We start from the raw sequence: 25,928 nt of genomic DNA, 5'->3' as shown, positions 1-25,928 counted from the left end.
TTGGGGCTGGGGCCTCCTGGAGGTAGCTTGGGAAAGGCAACAATCACCCATTACTGCTGGCAGGAAATGTCCCCACTGGGTAACACCCTCACATATGTACATGTGCAAATGCATAGTAATCCAAAAGGGCAAGAAATAGCAGAATAAGCAAGGTACTTGCACATTACCTGTAGAAGGAAGTTAGAGATGGAAAATACAGAAAGGGACAATATTTTGTATCTTCACATGAGCTCTCCCTCCTGCCCAAAAGTCAGCAGCATCATTAGCACCAGCAGACTTCCTTTACCTCTCCGAGGTGCTGGACACAGGGATGAAGGAATGGGGCTTCCCAGAAGTTCACCTCTGAGAAATCTTCACAGCCATGCTGGACAGAGGGCCACCACCTCCATACCGCACACCTGGGGGTCCAGCAGAGCTCTGTCCCCACCCTACCCACTACTCCACCTCTGATGTCTTGGGCCAGAATCACATAGATGACACACAGACCTTTGTCCCCAGCATGCAAAATACATCTGGAAATCTCCCATCACATTTATTGCAAAGATAAAATCAACCTGTGAAAGCAAATTCATCTCATTAAACCTGAACCTAGACCACATCCAGATGGGGGAAGGTATTCATCCATCTCTACTAATTGTGCAATATCCCATCTGCTGTTGCTGAAAATGTTTGCCCCCCACGGGCCCCCGTCACCCCCCAAATAATGAACTGTTCCAGAGATTTTGGTTCTTGTGCTTTTCCAAACAGGATGTGTAAATAGAAATCAGCAGAATGAAATATGCACTGATATAGCAGTTTATTCCCCTCCCAGCTGAGTGACTGGGGATTAAAAACACCAAAGCAGGTGTTCTGCTGCCACCACATGGTCATGAATAGACCTAGGCATATTCAAAATAAAATGTTTATGCTTCTTCAGAATACATCAATTCAATAAGCCTATAATTTTTACATATTTCCTTAACATGCCTTCAACTGGGGGTTCTTGTACCAAATCCATCAAATGCCCACAGTTCCAACCTGGCTGGTAGGGCTGCCCTGCAACCAGGTGGCATCCGGAGATCTGGAGGTGTATCCAAGTCTCTCTTTTTGTTGAAAGCAAACAAGTTTTTGAGATACCTGATTTAAAAAATCTCTGCAAACAAATGAGGAAGAGTTGGAAGTGCTTTTATATTTTGGTGATAAACATTTCCAACAGTTCATTCTCTCAGGAGTAAATTCTGGGTTCTCTTAATGAAGAGGGATGCTGTTTGTGATGCAGTATATTTTTGTGCTGGGATGTAAAAACCACCATCACTGAGGTCTTGAAGTGAAAAAGGCTTTAATTTCAAAACAGAGAACAGGTATTAGAATGATTCAGCTCCCTACCATAAAGAAGGTTATAATTAAAACATTTATTGTTTCCATGAATATCAAGAGAATGCCATGACCCCACGGTTTAAAGCCACTTGGTTAAAGGTAGTTCCTCAGGCTTTTAGTGTAGTGTAGTATCAATCCATGTCTGATATCAGTGAAAAGCAACATGGGTGGATGTGTGGACCCCACTGTTTAGCGTGAAAATGAGCTGATTCCCCTTTACAATTTCAGTCTTACCACATGCTTGCTACTTTGTCCCTCAAGGTAATTTAGAAACCAGAGTGACTGTCATATGCTCTTTCTCCAATTTGCCTTAAAGGGATAGATTTTTGAGGCAGGAATATCAAAAATATCAAAAAGATTTCGGATCTGTAAGACAGGCAAGTCATCTGGCTTGGGATGGGTTGATTGTGGAGTGCACACTGACCTTCTCATTCAACATGAAAAACTGACTTTAACATTAGCATTTGGGATGATAATTTTCAGCTGTCATTGATATTACTTGACCAAAGTTCAAGAAAGGAATGGCCACAATAGCAGCCTGTATTCTAAGGAGCCATTTTTGGTAACTCAAATTGCTGTCATTTATTTCACTCTAAAATACTTCTGTTGACATATGTCAGTGCTTTATCGTGATGGTTTTGACCTCAGTGAAGAACTCGTAGGAATCCTTTGCTCCCTCCCTGCCTATGCCTGAGGCTTTCATCCCACCAAATGGCAAGTTCAGGTCTCTCACAAGCCAGCAGTTGGTCCACACCAGTCCAGACTGCAGCCTGTGTGCCACCCTGTGAACGCGGCCCACGTTGCTGGACCACACCGTGGCTGCCAAGCCGTACTTCACACCGTTGGCTCTTCTGATCACCTCCTCTTCTGTATCAAATGGTACCACACATGTCACAGGACCAAAGATCTCTTCTTGCATGCAACAAGATTCGTCCTTGACTTCAGCAATAACTGTGGGCAACATGAAATAGCCTTTCTGGTTGCCAGGTGGGAGGGCCAAAGGATCCACTCCCTCTCCGCAGAGGACTCTGGCTCCTTCGGCCTGGGCTTTCTTCACATAGGTCCTTACCTGGGGAAGCAGCAGAAAAACATCACTGCTAAAGGACACCAAATTCCAAGGGTTCACACATCAGCAGGAGCCCCTAAACAACTCAAGCTGGAACATGCTGCCCTCTTACAATAGAGGGCAGCATTCCCTCAATTTTGTTGTTATGCTTCTTTGCATGCAAAGCTGCGTATTTCTTGCTGAAAAAAGCAATTGTTTGCTCTTTCCTAACACTTACTAGCCTAGAAGACAACACTGCTGGCCCTTGCCACTAAGTGTTGTCAAAAGGGCAGGACCCTTGGAGAAAATACAAGTGGTTCCAGAGCCTCCCTCCCTTCCCTCAGGAGCAGTTTGCCATGTACCCCATGCCATGGTTCACTCATTTACTCCAAGGAATCAGTGGTATTTTCCTGCCTCAAGGCAGGGCTTTTGAATATTTACACGCCACTAGGATGATGAAGCCATGAATGCTACGGAAAATCTCATCAATAAATGATTAAAGATGTTTCTGTGGCTGCTGCTACCATAAGCTTGCTACCCTGAACTGTTCTTGTACTGTTGATCTGCTTCTGCTGTTCTGCAGTCATTGCCTGGCTTCCCTCCTTACAGAAAGACCACAGAGATACCACAGGACTTCCTTATCTTTTTCTTCTTTTAGGCACCTTGGTAGGTAAACCTTGGAAGTTCTCTGTGGTGCTACAAAGACCTCAGGAAGTGGTGTCTTCTTCAGAACAAGAGAACCTGGAGAACCTTCTGAGGCATCAGGGAAGCATATCAAAGGTCTGGCTTTCTCTCACTCTGTGGTTTTTTGGTCTGCTTCTTGCGTCAGAGATTTCTGGGATATAAGCATCTGCTCTCCCTGAACTCTGACACCTTTCATTTCATATAAGCCACTAAAGCAAACTGTGTTTAACTGTGCACCATCTCAGCTGCTCTCCACACACAGACCATTACAAATTACTGCAAACAGTTCTGGGAAACTGTTCTGTACAAGCCAGAATTTGCCAGAGTGATATAAAAATAAAATTTTTACCTTGTTAACTAACTTATTAGCAAATGCATTATTAAAATCCAAGAAAATGTTGTTGAACTCCAAGATTTGTGAATATAAATTCAGGACTTAGAAGACATTATAATTATCCCACTCAAACAGTAGTAAATATTCTTTTGCCACTTTAAATTATTTTCCCCAGGGAGTTTGATTTTTTTTCAATGTAATCACATGATCCCAAGCCACAGGCAACAGAAACCTTATTAAAAAGATACCTTATAATGGCTTTGAGTTATCATCCCTCAGAGCTGATCTTGGAGAGGACAAGATCCTTTCCCACATAGTCCTGAAACTACCTTTTAGCCCTCTAAAAGATGAGATGAAATTGAATAAACTCCATGTAGCATCACCTTTTCTAGATGCTCTTTACTTATTAGTGCTCCCACATCGATTGTAGGATCTGAGGGATTCCCAGTCTTCCACTTCTTGGCCTCTGCCACAAACCTCTTCAAAAACTCACTGTATATTCCCCTCTGAACAAAGATCCTGGAGGTGCAGAGACAGATCTCACCCTATCAAAAAGAAAGAAACAAACCAGAAATCAACAATATTGGTTCATATTACATTGTACTATTGACATAATTCCTATATATTAGGAATTACATAATGTCTACCTATTAGGAATTACTAGCCAGTTCACTTGTGTCCCTGCATCCTCAGGAGTGCAAACTACATTAACCAGCACTGCAAAATGGGAATTTTTTTCCAGATTAAAAAAAAAAGGAGAAGGAAAAGGCAAAACTGTATCAGTATCATGCAATCACTACCATAAGTAAATTTAATTTTATAAATTACGTGTTTTCTTCTCCAACATTTTTTATAGGTAACATGATTTCCAACTCGGAATGATCACTCTCCATCTCCTGATAATCTCTGATACCAAGCTATTTTTCTAACATTTGCCCAGATAAAATTTCCTGGCTTTGGTGCTCTCTCCTGAAGGTGGTGATGAGGGAAGAATAATGCTGGTAAAATTCTGGGGAAGTCCCCTAATTTAATTCTAACAAATCAACAAGCTTCCCACTTTCTTACACAGTGGAACTTAAAGCAGCTGCTTCCCTGGGAGATAAGAAATGTATGTACTTTGAGAGGAGTAATAACACCTTGTTATCTTCTGATGGAGAGCACAAAGAAGAGCCTTTTATTACTCTGTGTCCTTCCTTGCGGAATAATGAAACCCTTTTCACATTTTTCTACTTAGGATTTTCTCCAACATGATCTTGAAATAGACCATGACAATTTGAGATTCAGACCCAAAGGTGGGTGCAGCATGCACACACACCCTCAGACACACACCCCTCCTGCTGCCAGCGGGGTTTGTGTGCTACGGGGGCGGGAGGCACCTGGTTGGCAAAGCTGGACCTGACGGTGGCGGGGATGCACTGGCTCAAGTCGGCATCGTCGAAGATGATGGCGGGGTTCTTGCCTCCCAGCTCCAGCGAGAGCCGCTTGCAGTGCGGGGCGCTTCTCTCCGTGATCCGCTGCGCCGTCCGCGTGCTGCCCGTGAAGGAGATCAGGGGCACGTCGGGGTGGCACACCAGGGCCTCTCCTGCCCTGGGCCCTGTCCCAAACACGACGTTCACCACGCCAGGAGGCACCCCTGATGGGAACAAAGGCACACAGTTGTTGCAATAGGACACGAAAGAACACAAGCACACACCGCTGTTCTTGAGGTGAAGAAAAAGGGAAGTTTATTTTCTGACTCTAACACTTATAGCTTTCTAAAAGTGACAGTGGATTGGAGGGTGACAGTGCCACCTCTCCAATGACACTGGACAAACCAACAGTCTATCAACTTTTTCCTCCTCCATAAAGGAATGCAAAACAATGAGTTATTTACAGAAAGTGTGTGAGAAAGCTCGCTACAAGAATGTAAACATGAGAAGTCTCAGAAAATCTTTAAAAAATCAAAGTGACACACGGCCATTGTACCCTCCTGTCCCTCTGAGGGTGTCACCTCACTTTGTTTTGTCCCTGAAGTTAGAAAGTCATCAGCAGCTCAGGGGTAAAAACACTAACCCTTAATTTCAATAGTAGTTGAAATGCATGTGTTAGACAGCTCTGTAGCTCAGGGGTTAAATGACAAAAGCAGTTCCCACTAATCCAGCTTGTCTGACATGGATCATCAGAGATGCAGTGTTCGGTCATTCAGGGAACAAGGAATTGTTCTCCCAGTTTTAATTAATAATGCACCCAATACAGCCATGACAGAGTGACACTAATAAGTAAAGAGCTCACCAAGAGCTGATTCTCACTCCTTTATTCTCTCATGGCTCCTTTGCTTGCACCACAGACTTAGGACATCTGTAAATGGAGTGCAGGAGGGCAAAACTTTCCATCAAAAGATAGTGGAAAAAAAATGAGCGACAGCTGGATTGGGGAGACAGGATAGTATGAGGACAGAAAAAGCCTTTTGTTCTCCAGTGCAACATTCAGCTACAGCAGTCTTTCCCAGAGCCTTTAAACACCTTCTGATTTCTGCAACTAAAAAAAACCTGGTGCACAGACAAGCACTTCCATTCTAATCCTGTTCCTTAGCATGCTACAGGACTTACCTGCTTTCTCCAGGAGTTTGCACATCATCCAGGCTGTGACAGATGTCATCTCACTTGGCTTGGCAACCACAGTATTTCCACATGCAATGGCAGGAGCTATTTTCCAAGTCAACAAATACAGTGGCAAATTCCAAGGACTGATTAAACCAGCTACAAAACAAAACCACAAAGACAGGAGGTCAGTCTCCTGGGATACAAAACTCATTTCTCTGCACTCAAGAATTATATACACCAATTCAGACCTATGAAGGGAATTTGGCCATAGCTTTTATTTCCAGGCAATATGTACAATAAATTTGCAGCATTTCTGAGAGGGAGATGATTTCTTAAAAGACCTGTGCAAATGATTCTAAAAGTGATCAGCTGAACTCTCTGAATTAGTTTTGCTGCTTCTTCGGGGCAGAATCTTATATTTTCAGGAAGTTTTTTAGTATTTTTCAGGAACATTAATGCAAGGTTAGCCATACCAATAGTTTGCAACTTGTTTGTAGGCAATACTTTGTGTTAGCAAAGAGCAAGTGAAAGTAATTATAGAATGGTTTGGGTTGAGAGGGTCCTTAAAGATGATCTGGTTCCAACCCCCCTGAGACATCTTTCACTAGACCATGTTGCCTGAAGCCCCATCCAACCTGGCCTTGAGCACTGCCAGGGTTGGGCCATTGTCCATTTCTTCAGGCAACCTGCACCAGTGCCTCATCACCCTCACAGTAAAGAATTTCCTCCTAACATCTAAACCGAACCTCATTCAGTTTGAAGCCCCTTGTCCTATCACTACATGTCCTTGTAAAAAAGTCCCGTTCTCTTAAGCTCTCTTGCAGGTCTCCCAAGAGCTTTCTCTTGTCCAGGCTGAATGTGCCAGCTCAGATCATATTCCTGCTTTCTCTTGCTCTTTAAAGCTGTATTTTATTTTTCAATTTTAATATTAACCAAACTCTGTATAACATACAGTACACATTTTCCAGAGAACTTTTAGTCTAATTTAAGAGTGCCAACATTTATCACTACATAAACTGTTGTTCCCATGAATTGCTGAATGACCAGAATTATTTTCAGTAATTGCCTTTAGGAATATTTTCACTTTACATATCAATAAGGAATTATGAAAAAAATCAGTAGTTGTCACGTGCAACTCCTTACAAAAGTCATGGGATTTCTTTCTGTTCGATGGAGTAGATTGAGTAAAAGACTTTCCTTATGAGAATAATTTTACCAGAAAAAGTCACGTTCTCCACTGCTCAAGAAAAGTTTTAACAGGGTCTTCTAAATTAGCCAATTTTACATTTTAAGTACGTCAAGTGTAATGTGGAGAACTCACATATATTTAATGCTAAATGTTATTTGTACTATATGTATAACATAACCTAATAATGAAATCATTACAACACTGTTACTTTTCAGCTAAGTCAACCACTTAATTTCCTGAAGCAGCAGCAGCAACTAGTGGCTGAGTTCAGCAAAATTCCCCAGCTAGAGTAGTTTCTTCACCCAAGTGCACTCAGGTCACAGACTACTACAGCTTTCCCAAAGGAGAGGGTGATCCCACTCTCCCCGCTAGAGCAGGAGCTCAGTGCTCTGCACATCACACTGACCCACAGCTGTAATGCTCACCCACAGACACACATGAACAAAACACAAGCGAGACTGTGAAGGTGAGAGCAGTAGATGAAGCTTTTTAAGTATGCAGTCTTTTTTTCTTTTTTTTGCCATGAAGTCACATAACTGATTTTACATGGAGTTGCTGATGCTTTAGCAGACAAGCAATGTTTAGCACATGACTCAGAGATAATAAATGCTTTCAAAAATCTCTTTGCTGAGCCCCTACGGAACCTGACATTCTGCCAAGCTTTTCAGCACGTGAGGATCATCATACCAACTCCCACAGGTGCCCTGGAGGTGTAGTGCACACAGCCCATGGCTGGCATTTCGGTGCACTCTGTGACGTGATGAAGGATGGAAGAGGCGAAGAATCGGAAGTTGTGTACAGCCCGAGGGATGTCCACTGTTCTGGCAAATGTAATAGTTTTTCCTGAAACAAAAACAAACATGCTACTGTCATCATGGACAGAAACTTTTTAAAGTTAACTATAAATTGCTTTATAGTCTCTCAAAGTTGATTTGTGTGTCTTTTGGGGAATATCTTTTGTCCTGTGCCCGAGTAACCACCAGCACAGTACAAACATAGTCAATGACTACAGCTCCCCTCTAGTAATTCCAAATATCTGACAAATGAAGTCAAAGTCGGTAATTCCGAAAAGCAAGAATCACCCAGGAATCCCAAAACCAAAACCTCCTCAAGGTTCATGCACATCTACTGCAATTTTCTCCAACAGTTCATACCATAAAAAAAATTTCATCCAAATCCTCCATTTCGATATTCAGCAAGGCACACTTATTTGAGATCAACAGTTCCAGTTCTTACCCTGATCCTTTGACTCTGCTTGTGCAAACGCTTCCAGGTCATGTTCAATCAGATCTGCCAATTTGTTCAGGATCTGAGATCTTTCCAATGGACTTTTTGAGGACCAAATTGGGAAGGCATCTTTAGCAGCTTTGACAGCAGCTTCCACCTAAAAAAGCAAAAGAGCAATCGTGAATGCTAAAGAAAGGCTTAAGAAAATATGAAACACTCAGCAGATAAATTCATATTTCAGAGACTAATAATTCAGACCATATTGCTGGGGAGATGACAATTCCTTAGAGCTTCTCCATTGTTTACAAGACACTACCTCATAACTCAAGAAGTGACAGAATATCTAGAAAAGAGACTTCCACTAGAATTCTTGTTTTCATCCAAATTACAGCAACTTGTGGGCCACCCTCCAGGCCTGGAAGAAATGCTGGAATGGTCAACTGGCACCAGCAGTTGCCACTGACCAAAACAAAAAATACCTTTTTTCTCATGGAGGAAAGAACAAGAATCTCCCCAGAGCAAATGCAGCTTCAGTCTAAACATGTACAACCCTTGCAACACAAGACCTCAGCCACAGCAGGCAATGATGAAACACTGGATGCTCTGCTAGCTCTTGATTTCCACCATTTGGTTCAAGTAAGGACTAAGAATATATTTAAGGAATGGACACTCAGAGGAAAATTTTATCTTACCTGTTCACAGCCAGAAAGTCATTAATGCCCTCACAGAAAAAAATAAAATTCCTTTTTCAACACTGTTTTAGTCTGTTCTCTTCCCAGACACCTAACAAAGCCTAGAGGTAAGAATCATTATATGCATTTATACAGATACACACCACTCCTATCAGTATTTTGCTTGAGATGTACATGACAGCTGCACAGTCCTTCAGCCTGACATTTCTGAGCAGTGGTAGATTACCAGCACTTTTCTGAAGCAGACCCATCCTCAAAGGATTAAAATTCAGCAGAAGGCTTTCTGTCCCATCAGTCATTTCCTCTGGACTCTTAAATAGAAGTTACCTGCATCATTCATCTGTTGATTTATAAGCAGTTCCTTCTTCATGTTTATCAGTTTCACACTAACTAAAGATGGTCATCAATATCTTTTCATATTTTCATTAACTGCCCAATTTCCCAGCTTTTGCTTCCTGTGTAACACTTATGCCATACCCCCAAAATCTAATATATGCATCAAAGTGGTGGTTTAGTCAAAGCTGTGTTCCTAAAATTTTGCTCATACAATTTCTTCGGTTTTGGAAATCTGCCAAAATCAATAACTAGGAGGATGCTGACGCAATACTGATCAGACCATTATCACTTCTCTGAATGTTGCCATACTGCTAGTTCCCATGAAGTCAGTGAAAGCTCCTTTCCACCAATTCCACAAAAATGAGTTCTGAATTTGCTCCTTCAGATTGTGACAGGTCTTATAAAAACCATCACAAAATAATTTACAGATACTCCAAAGACTTTTTACTAATGAGGGGACAAAATTTCACACAAACAAAAAAATAAACTCTACCCCTTCTCCTTCCCCCTCCAACACACATCAGAATTTATGGGCCCTGTAAAAATAACACCCAGAGTTTGAAAGCCAGAACACCACCAGTGCAGGGGGGAAGGTGGGAAATTAAACCAATGTGCAGAGAGTCGCATGGATCACTGGCCAAGCTCAGAAACCCAGACTCTTCTCTTTCAACTGTAGTTCAACAACCTCCTGCTCAAGTGCCCATGGCAGCAGGCTGTCAGCCACTGAACAGCTGAAGCAGGACCAAACCAGGCCTGGGAAAGGGGAACTGCAGCTTCCTGAGTGAGTCCAGTGCAGATGCCATGCTAGCCTGAAAACGTTCACCCTCTGTGAAACCATAGCACCTTCACTAATTAACTTGTTCTTCCACCCTCCCATCCTGTGCTGCTCATCTGTCCTCTCCTCTGTGGCCCTTTCCACCAGGTGCTGCCAGGAGAGGAGACAGTCAATACTGTCTGCATTTTTAACCCTTCAGTGGGTTTAGAAGAAGGACAAAAGTACTGCTTTTTCACAAACAGCAGAGGAGAAAACTAGCAAAGGAAGGAATTAAGTGGCAGTAGATTCATCTAAGAAAATATAAGAGGAAAAAAGGAGATTTGTAGAGAAGAACTAAGCATACAAAGGTTAAACAATTACTTAGTTTGACTAGCAAAAACCAGCAAAGAAAGTAAAGCCACAAAGAAAGCACACATAAGAATTCAACTATGAACTCGGGTGTCTGAAACACTTCCTTCTGCTTTCCTCTTCTGCATGAGACAGACACAGAGAAACAACACACATTCCAAAGGTTGCTATCAAAATACCCCATGCTGAACTGCCCTCAGGACAAGATGTTTGCTTTTGCAAGAGATGATGTGGAGGAGCCAGGTTCTTTAAAGAGAAGTGTTTTTAAAGTAGATATTTGCCAGCACTAATTAGTCTCCATCAGCCTGTGTTTTGGATTTACAGGGCACCTGCTAGTCTTGCTGTGGTACTGCTATGTAGAATTTAAGGTATCTAGCTGGGGAACAAACTAACCTCTAGAAAAAAAATACATTCAATGTTTTTGGCAGAAAGTGGCTAAAATGGCCATAGTAGCTGACCTGGTGTTAAACTCCAGGGTCAGCAACAAACTCACTGTCTCTCCTTGTTTCACCTAACTTCCCAGAAAAATTTACCAAGATAATATGCAACTGGACATTGAGCCTTGCTAGAAACCAGCACCCTGAGTCCTTTGCTGAACTCTGGTCTAGATGCTTATTTGGTATCTCTAGATAAGCTCAAGTAGTGTGTGATTGCATTTTCTTCAGTCCCCAGTGGATGCCAGCTCTGCAGAGCACAACCTTCTTGTACAGCTGTCTAAAGGCAGGACTCAAGCACTCACCAAATTTACAGGTCTTTAAACTGGGTTCCCATTGCTACACACAAACACTTACTCAGAAAGCTGAAAGAGAAAAGCATTGCTCTTAGGATGCTTGAACTATATCTCTAGAGTGACCAGCAGCCTCTGGCATTCTCAGATCTCTCTGGTTTTAATGATTTTGCAAATGAATGGACAGGAAGATTTGCATCTGCACATTGAAGAGTAAACTTCTCAGGCATAATTAGGAATAGAATGAACTTACACAGATATATTCCAACAAACTCAACCTGTTACTCTTTAACCCTTGGTCATCAGCATCTAACAAATATTTACCCAGTTAAAACTACAGTGCAAAGGTTTCTGCTGAGAGAAGCTGTCAATAAGGCTGAAATGCAAGCAAAGGGAACACCTACACACTGTAGTAGTCTGTTTTAAAAAACATTTTCAAAATGCTGTCCATATTTGACAATATAATGGACAATATAATCTGTGCCATCCAAGCTTGTGCAGTCACTCTCCTCTTCAGTAAGTCTGAAACACTATTTTGGACTTGTAGGCCCCTTATAAAGCAGCATCAATGAAACTGCAGCTCCCCTGATGAACATCATTGTCCATCCACACCTGATCCATACACCCCATCCACCATAAGTACAGTGTTCCAGGAAACATTCTCCCCAGTAGAGAGCACAAGACCTGGAAACCCTATGGATGCAGAGGACAGGGTATGTTATAAGGAAACACACTCATCACAGGCACTGAATATCCAACTGCTAATATCAAAACCAGAGAGGTCTGAAAGCTTTTTACCATTTTCAGAGAAGAGATAGCAAGCCAAAAACCCTTTAAAATGAAAACTGCAAATCATCAAGACACTAAGGGAGAACACAGTTGCATATGGTGCCTCTAAATTTATTTTCAGAAGAGATCAATAAACACTGTTCTCACAGATTGTTTATATTTACAGTCTGTCTGGGTGTTACTGTGAACTTATGCACAAGGCATCTCCCACCATGTGAGCTGAAGCAGCTCCATTCAAGTTACTGAAGCATTGTTGATTCACACCAGCTTAGAATCCAGACCATAACTTTCTAATAGCAAAATGTAAAAAGAAAAGACAGCAGTTGCTGCCACAGCAGTGGATTATGCAATACTACAATATAACCAAGAATTTACTTGTTTAAGCATTGAAGTCATCATTTTTCTGTTCTGTCACCTCCAGCCTCTCTCACTCAAAAGGTTATTGTTACATGCATTTAACATTTTTCCCTTTTTTGTCTATGTGGATAGTACTCACCTCTTCTTTGCCACTGTCTGGAACCCTGCAATAGACATCTCCAGTGGACGGATTATAGGAGTCTATGTAGGAGGAACAAGGAACAAATTTGCCACCTATGAAGTTTTCCAGCACTAAGAGAGCCTTTGAGTGAGCCATTGTTGGCTGTTTGCTTCACCTGTGATTTTTTTCAACGAGGCATCAATTTAGATTAGTATGTCTGTATGTATTTGCACAGTGAGTCCAAACTCCTCCCCCACCCCTCCGTGCTCCCTGCACCACTTGTTTACAAGTGGGAACAAACCCTGGCAACAACAGCAGGAAAGAACAAAGGGGAAAAAATTAGTATTACTGTGACACTTGGTTCTTTTCTAGGAGTTGAAGCAAGGAGGGAAGAACAGCATACTTGCTGGCAACCAGCTTTTCTCTTGTCTGTAGAAAGTGAAGGACTGAAAAAAAGAGAGAAAAAGAATGGTTTGATAGGGAATTTCTACCTGTTACAGTTTTTGAAGTTACAGTTTGAAGACATTTTGCAACAACTAAACAAAATAATTCAACACTCAAACATCTAGCCATGAACCTGCTTCTAAGTGTCAGCAGACAAAAGACACTTCAGACCAGCATGTCTGCAGCTCATGTTCACTGTTCTATCAATACTTTTCCTTGCATCCCCAAAACCAATGCACCTATCAAACCAAAAGATTTTAAGCACTAAGAAACTCTTTCCCACCAATATCACCAAACAATACAAACAGCTGAGTGACCCCTCAATTCAAACAGTTGAGAAGCACAATCCTACCTGGTACACTCTTATTATGTTGTCAGAAATTCACTAGGTTTTTTTCTCCCAAGGAAAACAGGACGCTGACTGTCATGCTTTCCCTTCCATAGGTATTCCAGTGGAAGCCACCTTACTACAGAGAACCCTTTTACACATAATTAGCTTTTTCCATTTTTTTATAATTAACTTCCCAAGAACCTAAACTGCCCAGTAAGTGCTGTGTAAAAGACATTTTCTCCAAGACAATTTTGAGGATTAGCAAATTGTTTTAAGATTGCATGCCACCTCCTTGTTCTCCACAGATATTCAAAACACTACACCCAGAGAGCAGTATGGTCTCACCAGGAGATTGTGAATATCTCAGTCAGGAGTTTAGGAAGGTTTGGCATCCTAGACAACTGGCAAGCCATCAAGTTTCACATGCATCAACATGCAATCATATTTTCATTGAACAAAGGTGATGTGATTCTATTGCACAACAACAGATCATTTATGCTTCAACCAAGTGGCACCTCTGGGCAGAGTTCAAGTCTGTGTCGAAAGGTAGTGCAGTCACGTTGAAACTGGGTTATGTAATACCTCTGCTTCTCCCAAGAAGCAAACTGGGAAAGCATGCAGTAGCTTTTCAGTCAGCACAGAAAAGTGAGCCTCAAAATTTAATGCAAACATATGTGAGAAGAATTATCAGAGGTTCGCCCTGTATTGCACTTCCTTGTCCATAAACAATAAGGAACTTATGCAAGTCTTAGAACTGAAGACTGTAACTGCCCCCTGACTTAAGGGCAACCTAAACATTTCAAAGTTTGAAGGCAAGCTCAAGTGGAACCGGTTCAATGTAGGAGCTTGGCAGTATAAATCTCTGGAATCCAACAAGGGCACCTATACCTTCACAGTTGCATGTTGAAACTGGTAAATATTTAAGTGTAATTTTTGATCTATAAAAAGACATAACAAATAGTGGTAATTCATAAACTTGGCAGTAACAATTTTCAGGTATTTCAGATTCATAAGCTTTTACAAAAGTAACTCCCATACAAAGAATTGCTGATACTCTGCAAATATCTATGCAGTCAACAGTACAATTCATCAATGTGGTCAAGAGCAGGTAGCTGCTGAATGGGGGCTAAAGCACCTAAGTACAAAAAAATTACCTTCCAAAAAACTAATGTGGGAAGAGTAGGTACAGACCATACAGGACTGTGAACAAAATAACAGCTATAGCATTTTTGTGTTCTTTACTACTCTGAACAGAGCTTTACTTCAGTTAACCCCCTGGACCATTGTTCTGGAGGGAGTGCTTCAGCTCCTGCCTCCCACTACTAACTCTGGGCAAAGCGAATTGTCTCCACTCTGCACTCACATACAGGTCCTGAAATACCTGAGGTCCTCTCAAAATTCCCACCAACATACCTTGCAAATTATAGTAAAGTGTGCCTGTCCTGAGCTGGAGGTGGCAGAAGGACCCTCCTTTCAGCTGGAAGGTTTCATCAGCCCCATTACTGAAAAGCAGGAAGGAGCTACAGGCGTAAGTCAGCACAATTTGGCTTTAGCAGACACCACAAGATTAAACTGTCAGCCTTTGTTCAAAAGAGCACTAAGTCTGGATGAAAGAGATGTGTATGCACAGTGGCTGCACTGAGTAACATGAGAAAAACTGAAATTATTTCTTCAGAAAGCCAAATTGGATGCCAGTTTCGCATTTTAACTCATAAGTTTACTCTGAAACTTCTCAGTTATGGTAAGTAAAGAATGATTTAACACAATTTAGGAGTGTTTAAATAACAAAAAATGAGGGAGACAAAAATGCTCAGACAAATTCATTTTATTATTCTCACTGTTTAAAAAATAAAATTAGCCAAAGTTGGCACAGCTTCCACTACACAGCAAAAGAAAATTTCTTTTTTCTTAAATAAATTTTGGGACAGGGAAAACAATCCCATGATAATATTACATGCCATTCTCTTGAAAACAAGGTAAATAGGTTTTTTTTTTGCCCTGAATATGCATTCAACTCAACCCTAAAAATATTTTAGACCAATAAAGTTACTTTACTGAATTAATGTGCAGCAAAAAAGCAATCAAAGAAAATATGTAAACAATTTATGTCTGGAAGTAAGAAGTTTGTTTCATGATAATTCATCATCTTTTTCTCTAATTCAGCTTTCTAATATTTTTCCATCAACTTCTCTAAGGGCTAAGTTCCACATGGAGAAATTCATAAGATTCTTGAGATCAAGAAGTGCAACACTTGCAGTTCCTTGTCAGTTGGCATCTTGTTCTGCAGCAGGAGAGATTGATGAAGGGATCCCCAGATGTCTCACACAATTTGACTTTTGTCACCACCATCTTCTCCCCAGTTAATTGCACTTGTTCCTTCAACTGAAATAACTGGATTCTTACACAGAAGTTTGGATATCTGATTGAGTTTTGCTTGGACGGTGGAAATTCTGTCACCACTGTCATTCTTTAATCTAAAAATATAAGCAAACGGAAAAAACCCTATGGTGAAAAATTAAGTACTAAGTGCAAAATGATCTCAGTGTTTTTCAGTATTATACAGTTGTGGAAAAAATAATTCCTTTTCCACTTAAATTCTCGGAACAAGAAAACAAGTACTAAAATAGCAATTCCCAAATAACATATCAAAGAGGTTTTTTAGTCCCAATTTTACAAACATTAATCTAGCTCTAAACATTGCATATCTAAATAGAATACCACTTGCCTCAACTTAAATTTAATGAAAAAATGGGTTCAATCCATCCTACTTCTGGATCTTATTTAAGACCAGACAGATTTTTAGGAGTATTATACATCCATAAGGCCTGTGACTGACCTAGCACATCATTCCTATGCATACATGGAGAAACCAGAAAAGCTCATGCTCTAATTCTAAGTTTTAACATTAAGTGACTCAGCCTTAAGTTCTCAGTACCAGAACTTGGTTAATGTGCAAGATTTTTAAAGGGACAGATAAAAAGAAATTCACATTTTTTGCTTTTAGTAGAAGATAAAGCATTAATGTTTAGCCCTACAGTCTTTGCTTCCTCTCGCATCGAATCAGAAAATGTTTTTTGGCATCAGTGAGAATCAAATGTACAATTGTCTTTAATTTTAACAGAAAAAGACAATGGACCCAACCTAGACACAGTTAAAATGGCCAACACTTCTTATTTACAAACTGTTTCCAGAATATTCATACAGGCAGATGTCAAAAAGACTGATGTATTTCAACTCAAGGAAAAAGAGGGGAAATTCTAAACACAGTAAATTTTACTTCTAATAAATTAGACAGAATCATGACAAGTTTTCCTCACATCTTGCTGAAGCATTGTCTCTTTTTTAGCAGAAAAATATTCACTCTTTGGGCTAGAGGGTGTAAAATAGGTCTTAACCATAACACCATTCCTCTGCAGTACAGAAAGTCTATTACAAAAATGCCATACCTCTGTAACAACTCCTGCAGCAATAGTGGAACCACTGTAGCGTAACATAAACCTCCCCAGCTCTTTAAAATCTTTGTACAACTCTAGAGCAACAGGTCTTTGAGTCTGTAGTTCAATTAGAGCATTCTGGCCTTTAGCCAAGAACCTGCAGGTAAAAAAGCAGAAAATTCTATTAGAAATGTATGCACAGATAAATGAAGAAAAGAACATTGAATAAACAGGAAAAATCATTTTAGAAAGCCCAGAATACAATTATCAAACTCGATTACAATTATAACCCAAGCCATGAGACTGAAAACTCATTTGCCTGGAGTACACATTTTAATAAGGCAACTAAGTTTTCTTCAAAAACCTCTTGGCACTCACCACAGCACTTAACAAATTGTTTTGAAGCTAATTATCCCATTAACACCTGTATTTTCATGTCAAGTGGAAATCAAGTCTTGTTTCAACCCCACAGCTAAAGAGATTATTCATTACTTTGTAGAAGTTTGCAAGAGTTTCAGCCATAAAATTTCTGGAAAAGGATTATTCGGAAAATGTTGTATGTCTCAAAAAGCATTTCTATATTATTTTTAAAATCTTATTTTAAATAACTAGAGGCCTGTTACTGTAGTTGTATGGGAAGATTCCCTAAATTTCTTTTGCACTGACACCTTGTCTAGTCAAGCATGTTTTAGGCAGTTAGCCATCTGCAGAATTATAAAAGGCTTTAACAGTAAAAGAAGAAATACTGTTAAAAAAAAAAAAAAAGAGAGAGGGAGAAAAAAAATTCCTTTAAGTTAAGCCTGCTGATCTAGGATTCATTCCCAGTTATGCAAGTGACCTTAGGCCTAAATCACTGCACTTCTCAGGTGCCCTGCAGTTATCAAGAGGGCAGGAGGTTTTGCAGTTTGCAAAGCACAATGAAATCCAAACAGGAAACCAACTAAAACAATAAAAGCATATTCTTATAATATATAATTGATTCAGAGAAGAACCTGTTTGATGTACTGTGTATTAAACATCAACCCATTTCTTGAGTAATTATTAACTATTCATAACACTTACTTAGGTTTTTTCTTTGTCACTTCACCAGTACTTTTGTGCAGGACACTCAACAGTCTTGTAATAGTAGCAGGTTCACTTACTGTTTGATAGTGTAAAAGCACCTGAAAATATTTTTTGCAGTTAATAAACATCCTACAATAATCAGTGATCCTAGGTGTTAATAGCTGAAAACAGCAGCTTGCTTTAAGACTGATATTTTTTAAAGAAATACTTATAAAACTTCTCTCACAGGAGAGAACACTGGGGGCACAGAGGCACACTGGATGTGTGCCTCACATCCAGTAACGGTTCCTAGCTCCTAAAATTTGCGATCATAACCGATATGACACAAAGGCCATAATTTATGTCATGATAATACATTTTTCGTCCTTTAGCGTTTTGCTTTTGCCACCTCAGTGCAGTTCTGTAGCATGAACTGGTGTTTTATTTCTTTAAAATTAAAAGCTATCTTACACTTAAGTGCATCACTGTATTTCCACAAGATGTGAGCTTCTAAAGCCTAGCTGTGGTGGAATTCACATTCTCTGAAATGGCTCAGCTATGCATTAAAAGCTAGTAAGAATATGCATAAACAGCCACAGTGGCCCCTTCTATCCATGTCAAATTACAGAAGAATCTGTTTCCTCTGGAGACACAGAACCACTTCTAGACTCTGACTGTATCTCGTATTCAGGAGGTCAAACAGAGAGAGGAAAAGCCCTGAACAACCTGCCATGAACACAGTTTTCAAAGAGACTTACAGGAAATCCTTTAGTGATTGGAACCTCAATATTGAAGATGAGAACCCGAGCTCTGAACCGAGTGCAAACTTTAATGGGCTCCTTGGGATCACAAAATACACAGCCCACACTAGAAGAGAGAACAAGAAACAAAAAAATCAAATAGATATCTCTTGACATAGAAGTGTTAAATAATTATCCTTTTCCAGGGCAGTGATTAAGACAAGCAAAGGAAAAGCAGCAACACTTTAACACAAGCAGGGTGGTGGGGGGGTGTAGGTGCGTGGACCTCCAGGAACACTGTATCGAAAGCTGTAACAAAATGCGTTCCTAGACAAGGTCTACCTTATCTTGTGTGTATGCATGAAGGGCTCTGTCTAGTTCAGTGAACAATTACCTCCAGTGCTAATCAGTTTCTGAAAATGTCATTGTTTCCTGTGCGTAGATATTTTTAAGAATTAGACTTTCATTCAGAGATTCAGGGTTTCCGTTCAACAGAATAAAATACTGCAGGGTGCCCAAAATTGCAGTACTGCTGCCTGTGGCTCAAGTATTTTCTGGATAATAAGGGGACAGCATGATCAGGATTCAAAACCTGAGCTTTCAGAAACACCCATTTCCAAAAACTTCTACTTGGAGTCACAAGAAAGCTGCTGCTTGTTACAAGATGGTAAGTAGCCTAGACACAGCTTTTTCACAGGGCCTAGTTTTAGCCATCTGAAATGAAAGGAAAATTAATCCCACACAGGAAAACATGACGGAAGAGAAAAAACAGCACGATTAAACATATACATCAAATTTCATCAATATCAAGAGGACTCAAAAATTCATAGCTTTTTTTTTACAACCCTAACATATCTCCAAAAGATGAAGACATGAACGTAACAAAGTGATTCAAGACTTCATTCAACAACTAGAACAAGACTTCCCTCAGCCTTTCACCACTGAGAATCCCAACCCACTATGAAATGGCAAGACAGAATACCTGTACTTTTCCCTTTAATCAGAGGTTAGATTTGAAAAACTACCAATGGAAGGAGATTTTCCAAGAGTAGCTTGAAAGTTTGCTGTCTGAAGTCCAACTGAAATGTAAAAAAGGTGAACAAATTGTAGATCCAATTACCTGGCCTGAACAACAACTGACACTTAAAAGCTTGAGGTTAATGCCTAGCATGAATCCTACAGACTGGAGAAGACACAAAGAGATTTGCTGCACATCATTATTAGACCACCCCTTAGCAAAACATCTAGGAAAATAAATCTTACAAGTAGCTAAATGTGTTGAATAAACAGGTTCCATCAATTCCACTTGTACAGATTTACTTATTAGTACAAAATGACAGTTGTTTGCATGTGTCCTATTAGAATGATTGATAATTTGAGAAGTTCTTGAAAAATTTTCTGGTTTATTTAGCAACACCGGTTGAATTTATCTGGCAATTAAAATGTCCAGGGGGTAGTCTAAAAGAAAGGGGCTCAGAAGATTACTGGTGTCAGCACTAGGGCAAAGGATGAAAACTGACAGTATCCTTCTGAGGCTGCCGTTGCACATGCAGCAGATGTTTCCAACGTTTGTACATGCAAGCCAGGTGATATGCATCACTTTGGTTTTAAATATCCTGGTAGCCACATCATTCTTCAAGTAAACCGCTGTACTATAGCCCAGTGTAATAGTTATACAGCTTTTCATTAAAAACAAACCGTTACTTAGACTGAAACCCAGCTTTGCTCACTTGATTTTGATGATATCCATGCCGGTCAAAGTGAGACTAACGTGATCTCCTGCTGCAGCCCAATCAACTGGTTCATCGTGCAGTGTGATTCCTGGAAATGAGTAAGAACAGAACCTCACAGTGAAGTACCTAGGTTCTGAGCTACAAACAAACAGCTCTGTTTGGGCCATTTGTGCTTCATCAACCATTACTCATCAATTTTCAGTATGAATGGGTTGAGAGTAAAAGCTTTTTAACTGAGAAGCCTGAGGAAGCCTTTCCTTCCCCTTAGTGAGGATTCACTATTCTCTCTCACCGCACCCTGCACCATAACATGGCCTTATTCGAGCCAGAGGAGGGGACCTGGCCCTTGTCAGCAGCATAGATGACGCAATCCTGAAAATGCTGCACTACTAATATCTCCATATCTGCCCCACCCATCCTTTGAGGCACACGCACACCCTAGACCGCATCTTTCATATACTTTAATGGTACTGTGTCAACTTTCATTTACCTTGAGTGGGTTTGCTGACTCTTTCATAAAAAAGTGTAACTGAAGCCTTCCGTTCGCGACATCGTGTCTGTTAGAAAGCACCTTTACAAGCAATTTGATTCTGGTTTTTATGTATTTTAATGTTTTTAAAAGACAACCTGCCTGATGGGTGAGGGCAAGACTAACTAGCTCTGACTGAACATCCTGAGGTTTCTGGTGGGCACCAAGAGAGAAAGAAAAAAACCTGGATTTTTAGAAATACTGCATATATTTATAGGATCTAGTTCTATTTTGCTGCAGATTGTACCTCTTGACTTGCAGATTTGTTCCCAAAACCACTTGCCAAAAACATGCCAAAAAGCATGATTCAACTATAATCATGTTAAGTACCATTTTTTAAGCAGTGCTGATAATTATTGATGTATCTGTCATCACCACAGAATGAAAGAAATTCAGCCTCTTGAAATGAACAACTTGAATCCTAATGCGCACATTGCCGTAAGTAAATACTGTATGCTAAATTAAATTATTACTTCTTTACATTGAATATAAATAGTAAATACTTAATGAACTTATATGCCCAACCTTCATTTGCATTTCAGTCATAGGAGAGGCAGCACAAAAGAAAAACCATAGAATCGTGCTGCAGGAGATACTCAGACAAAATACATCTGTTTCCATGGTACTTCCTCCACTCCCCACACAGAGGAGTGACTACAGTGGTCTGCTACCCAAATTCATCCACATTATTGTAACATTCCTGTGCATGTGACTAATGTGCATAGAACTGTGTAAGCTGATAGACTGAAGAGCTTCCCAAATTAGCACTGAACAAGCTGGGTTTGACAGACAACTAAACCAACACATTGCTGTATTCAGGCTAAATACTTAGATACATAAACCTATTCATATCTCAAGGACTCAATTTTTTATTCACTGGCCAATGTAGGAAAATCATAATTTTATCCTTCTATTTGCATATGAAGCAAAACCAACTCTGCAGTACAAAGACAGCAAGCTTTATCAGGAAACAGCTAAGCACTTAATGTCTAGCTATTTCTTTCCAGAAATCAAATACATTGAAATTTAAATTGAATTTTCTTCTATTTTCTAGTTGTTCAAGACAACTATATCCTGAAAATCTGATACTATGAAAGGATCAGTGACAAATCTTACAACATCAAACAGGAGGGATGACTTTACTCTCAAGGTTTTTCACAACCAGTTCATAAGATTAATTTCTAAAGGTTGTTCAACATCCTCACACTTTCTAACAGAAGAAACACTCCACAGTAAAGCAGAATACTAATGATTCCTGTACTGAATATCTTTACAGACATTGCTGGAACTCAAATGCTTTTACAGGCTCTTCATAAAACCATGTCAAAAGCCACAGGGCTACAACATTTGGATTATCTGATACAGTAAAAAAAAAAAAGCAAGATTTCACATACTGTTCACAGACATATTTATACAGACACAGTCACATCTAAAGAAATTCGTTTTATGCTTTCACAATTTATGTTTGACAGTTAGTATCAGTTTGACAGTCTGTTACCATTTCAGTAACTGTTTCTAGCCCAGTATTGACCTGAAAGTAAACATGCTTCTGAAGACTGTACCTTTTGCAGTGCAAGTTTCATTGGGAGGCATTGCCAGAAGTCGCTCTCCAACCTGAATATAGCCTGCTTCTATTTTACCAGTCACACAAAATCCTGAACCTTGGTCTGTAATAAACACAGTAACAATTTCAAAAAACTTCATAATACAGTCAGTTTCCCATCAGAAATTAGTCCTTCACCAATGCATAGACAAGTTTTTAATATAATGAAGATTTTTTCCCTTCTCAGCAGTGTTCAGTACTTGCAAGTTAGCCAGCTGTGCATCATAATGAAAATGAAACATTAAATTCAAAACCTCTAGATCTTATGTTTTTCAGAACTAAGGAAGAAATATTCTTCTTTAAGCAAATGTAGGTACATAAAGAAATATTTTTTAGTTTTTTCAGTATTAGACTAAGTCCCTTAATTTCTAGCAATATTATTTAATTCAGCACTTTCTCACTATAATTACAGATAAAAGCAATATGACAGACCTCTCATAATAATTATCATGCATACAGGTGCAAATTCCTATGCCACTTTGCTGTTTAACTGAGTCAGAATCCTACATACTCTGTCTGCATATTACTTTTACTCCTGGAAAAGTGAAAGAATGATTCAGTACTATTTAATATGAGAAACTATTATAACTGGAGATGATTAAGTACTTGTGAATAAAAGATCTGCAAAGTTTTCATCTTCAATGTCCTAAGAGCCTGTTCATCATTTGAATGATATGCCAGTTACTTTCCAAAGATATGCTACACATGGACATTTATGCACATACACCTTAACAAATGCCTCGTCTTCTTAGCATGTGTTTGCAGGTGTGTTTAAAAAACAACTCCTTGAACTGATTCTACAATGACATTTTAAGTATCCACACAAACAACAAATAATCTTTTGCTGAACATCAGAATTCAGTGATGTAAGCAAGCATCTTAGTATTTTGTGTCTCACATTAAATTAAAAGCTGAACTTAGAGCTGAATTTAAAAGAACAAGTTGATCTCCAATCTTGAGGTCACTTAGTAGTAACTTGCTCTTTGCATTCACCACAGATACTGATGAATGCTTCTGTTTAGTGGACGCTTCCATCTTTCTATCCAGAAAAGATATTGCCAGTATGCCTGCACGCTGGTTTTCCTCTATTCATTCCAGCAAATGAGATGAAACACGGACAATTAACAGATGACATCAAATGTCAAACAGAAAACTGTCAAAGCTGATATTGGCTAGAAAAAGAGTACCCAAGTCACGTTACAGACACCATCTCAGTACAGGACACAAAACAACCTGAAGCTGGCTTTGCAAGCACTTGTGGCAACCAGAAACATGACCTGATTCCAGGTTCTCCACCACTTCCAAGCCCAATTGAGAACCATTTATCTTTTGTTCACATCATCACCAGGTTTGCCTTGGTAAACCAATGTGGTCTTTGAAGCTTCACCAACTCCCATGTTGATTGCTTCCTGAAAAGTGTCAAGTTCCTTCAGTTCCCCCTGAAATCAGTGCAAGTGCAAAATGCACAGTGGGAGACAGAACCAGGGCATAAAAAATGGCCCAATTTCTGTGCATCATGGTATTGGAGTTCTGCCAGGACATGCTTTTTGTACTCAGGATTTGGTTGGTAGACAAGGCATTTTAGGGTCAGATCAGTCATACCCTAGACAGAGTTATAACATGGTATGTGGGGACTGATGCAGCACCAAAGAGATTTATTCACTCAGGGATCTCTCAAATCAAGAGATAGCTAGCCAGGAGAGAATGAATATTAGGAGGATTGTGGAGGATAACATCTAAAAGCTGGCTGAGGCAGGTGAAACATATGTGAGCAGCCTTAACAGAGAAAGGGGTTTTCCAAACTATGTAGGAGTACACTCAGCACTCTCACTTTTTACACACTTCTATGGACAGCTCCTCCTGAGCACACACTGGTACTGGAACTGAGCTGAGAACAACTGCTGCTTCATGTACTTGTACTGCAGCTACTTCCTCTGGTGGCATCAAAGCTGATTAAGTTTTGAGATCATAACGTAAAAAAAATAGCCTAAAAAACACCTAAAAAGCCACATTTAGTGATAAGCCCTCTATATGTAAATTGTGTCCCTTCCAAAGTCATATTTTTTGCATACTTTAGCAAAATAGATGTAGTCAAAATTGCTCATTTTGGAAAACTTCTCAATCCAAAAATGATTATTGCAGCTGAAAAGTTGTGATTTATTATTTTGAAAGACCTCAATCAATAATCCTAACACACTTTCCCACAGCTCATGAAATTAAATAGGAAAAAATAAACAGAGAGATGGCATAGATGACAAAACCAGTGATATCACACTAGGGTAATTTCCCATGCAACTCTTCAATATTTAGCATTATGGCTTCAGTTAAATCAGCTAACTAAGGGCATGCACAATATCTAGTGTTTTCTCAAAGGCCCACATGAAAATTGCACAAACCTGGTATTTCCAGGTTTGTACTACTTACAATCAGTATTTCAATCTGATTTTTTTGTACTTCCCCTATAAACATCCTAAATAGAAAGCAAAATTTCTTAAAATATGTATTTCAATAATAATATTTGATTAAAATATTTACAACTGTTCAAATCATGCCATTTGGTTTGCAACATTTCTCAAGGGACCTACAGAATGTTTCAAATGGGCTGAGTCTAGAAGCCTTATTTCTTCTAAGTTATCTGCAATTGTAAACAACTAAATGGAAAAAAAAAATCAAGTTTACCATGAAAACCTTACAGGCTCAAGACACTTTATTTCCACCAGACAATCAAAGTAAGAACTGGTTATAGTTCTTGCTGTTCCTATCTTTATTAATGCTAAGGAATAGCTCACTGCCTTAAATCCTTGGCTGGTTGTAACAGTCTCACCACCCTCACCATTTTCTTCCACCTCACCTGCCCAAATTTTTATACAAAGATTAAGGAATATACCATTATTCACAACTACATCAATGAATGGAAAAGGAACAAGACAAACTTGTTTAAAATCTAGGACTGGAAAGCAAAAGAGCCCAAAGCCACATTCCAAAAAAGTTCAAGAAATATTGATTTAGTCCAGCAGAACCAGTTTGGGAAAGTCCCACATTCTGTCCCACAGAACCATGAACTCATTACACAGACAAATTATTGGTCATACAGATTAGCTTCCTTAATTTCATTTCCAGGGTGTTTCACCTTCAGCAGTACTATTTAAAATTTGGCAAGGACTAGAACTTAAAAATGTCCTACTCTGGTCTAGGACTACACATGAAGTTCCAACTTTAAGTCTTATTTTGACAGCATTTTTAACACTTGTGTTAAATATTGGGAAAATTATGGTAAAAACACTATAAAAACAACCAACCTTTAAAAACATCAGCAACACACAGTCTAAATGGTTTTTCCACTGATCTCTGTGGTGGCTTGAAAGAATCTGCAAATAAATTGATAAGATCTTTTAGAATGTCAGTATGTAATAACTCTCTCAGCAACTTCTCCATTAGAGAAATTAATTATGTTGCATTTCATTGAGTTTGTCTCACATTTTACCCAAAATACAAGTTTTAACACACA

At 39.5% G+C, this 25,928-nt stretch overlaps 2 protein-coding genes across 3 annotated transcripts in view; both read right to left on the bottom strand.

Moving 5' to 3' along the window:
* Positions 1 to 854: 854 nt before the first annotated feature.
* ALDH8A1 (aldehyde dehydrogenase 8 family member A1) lies at positions 855 to 12,784 on the bottom strand. Its single transcript, XM_058021599.1, has 7 exons — positions 12,581 to 12,784; positions 8,427 to 8,574; positions 7,878 to 8,033; positions 6,008 to 6,157; positions 4,796 to 5,052; positions 3,803 to 3,964; positions 855 to 2,425 (listed from the first exon to the last, which is right to left on the bottom strand). The coding sequence occupies exons 1-7, from the start codon at positions 12,716 to 12,718 to the stop codon at positions 1,973 to 1,975; spliced, it is 1,464 nt and encodes a 487-aa protein (XP_057877582.1). The 5' UTR covers positions 12,719 to 12,784; the 3' UTR covers positions 855 to 1,972.
* Positions 12,785 to 15,146: 2,362 nt separating this feature from the next.
* Positions 15,147 to 25,928, bottom strand: part of HBS1L (HBS1 like translational GTPase) — a 58,982-nt gene continuing 48,200 nt past the window's right edge. For both annotated transcript variants that reach the window (XM_058019835.1, XM_058019837.1), the window contains 7 exons: positions 25,720 to 25,788; positions 22,380 to 22,484; positions 20,286 to 20,376; positions 18,574 to 18,682; positions 17,834 to 17,934; positions 16,784 to 16,928; positions 15,147 to 15,811 (listed from right to left, as the gene is read on the bottom strand). In XM_058019835.1, coding sequence (XP_057875818.1) covers positions 15,800 to 15,811; positions 16,784 to 16,928; positions 17,834 to 17,934; positions 18,574 to 18,682; positions 20,286 to 20,376; positions 22,380 to 22,484; positions 25,720 to 25,788 — 632 coding nt within the window. In that variant the 3' untranslated portion in view covers positions 15,147 to 15,799. The remainder of the gene's footprint in view (positions 15,812 to 16,783; positions 16,929 to 17,833; positions 17,935 to 18,573; positions 18,683 to 20,285; positions 20,377 to 22,379; positions 22,485 to 25,719; positions 25,789 to 25,928) is intronic.

Source organism: Melospiza georgiana, chromosome 3 (genome assembly GCF_028018845.1).
Source record: "Melospiza georgiana isolate bMelGeo1 chromosome 3, bMelGeo1.pri, whole genome shotgun sequence".
Classification (NCBI taxonomy): Eukaryota; Metazoa; Chordata; class Aves; order Passeriformes; family Passerellidae; genus Melospiza; species Melospiza georgiana.
Note: the sequence above shows the minus strand (reverse complement) of the source record. Positions and strands in the feature narration are given on the sequence as shown.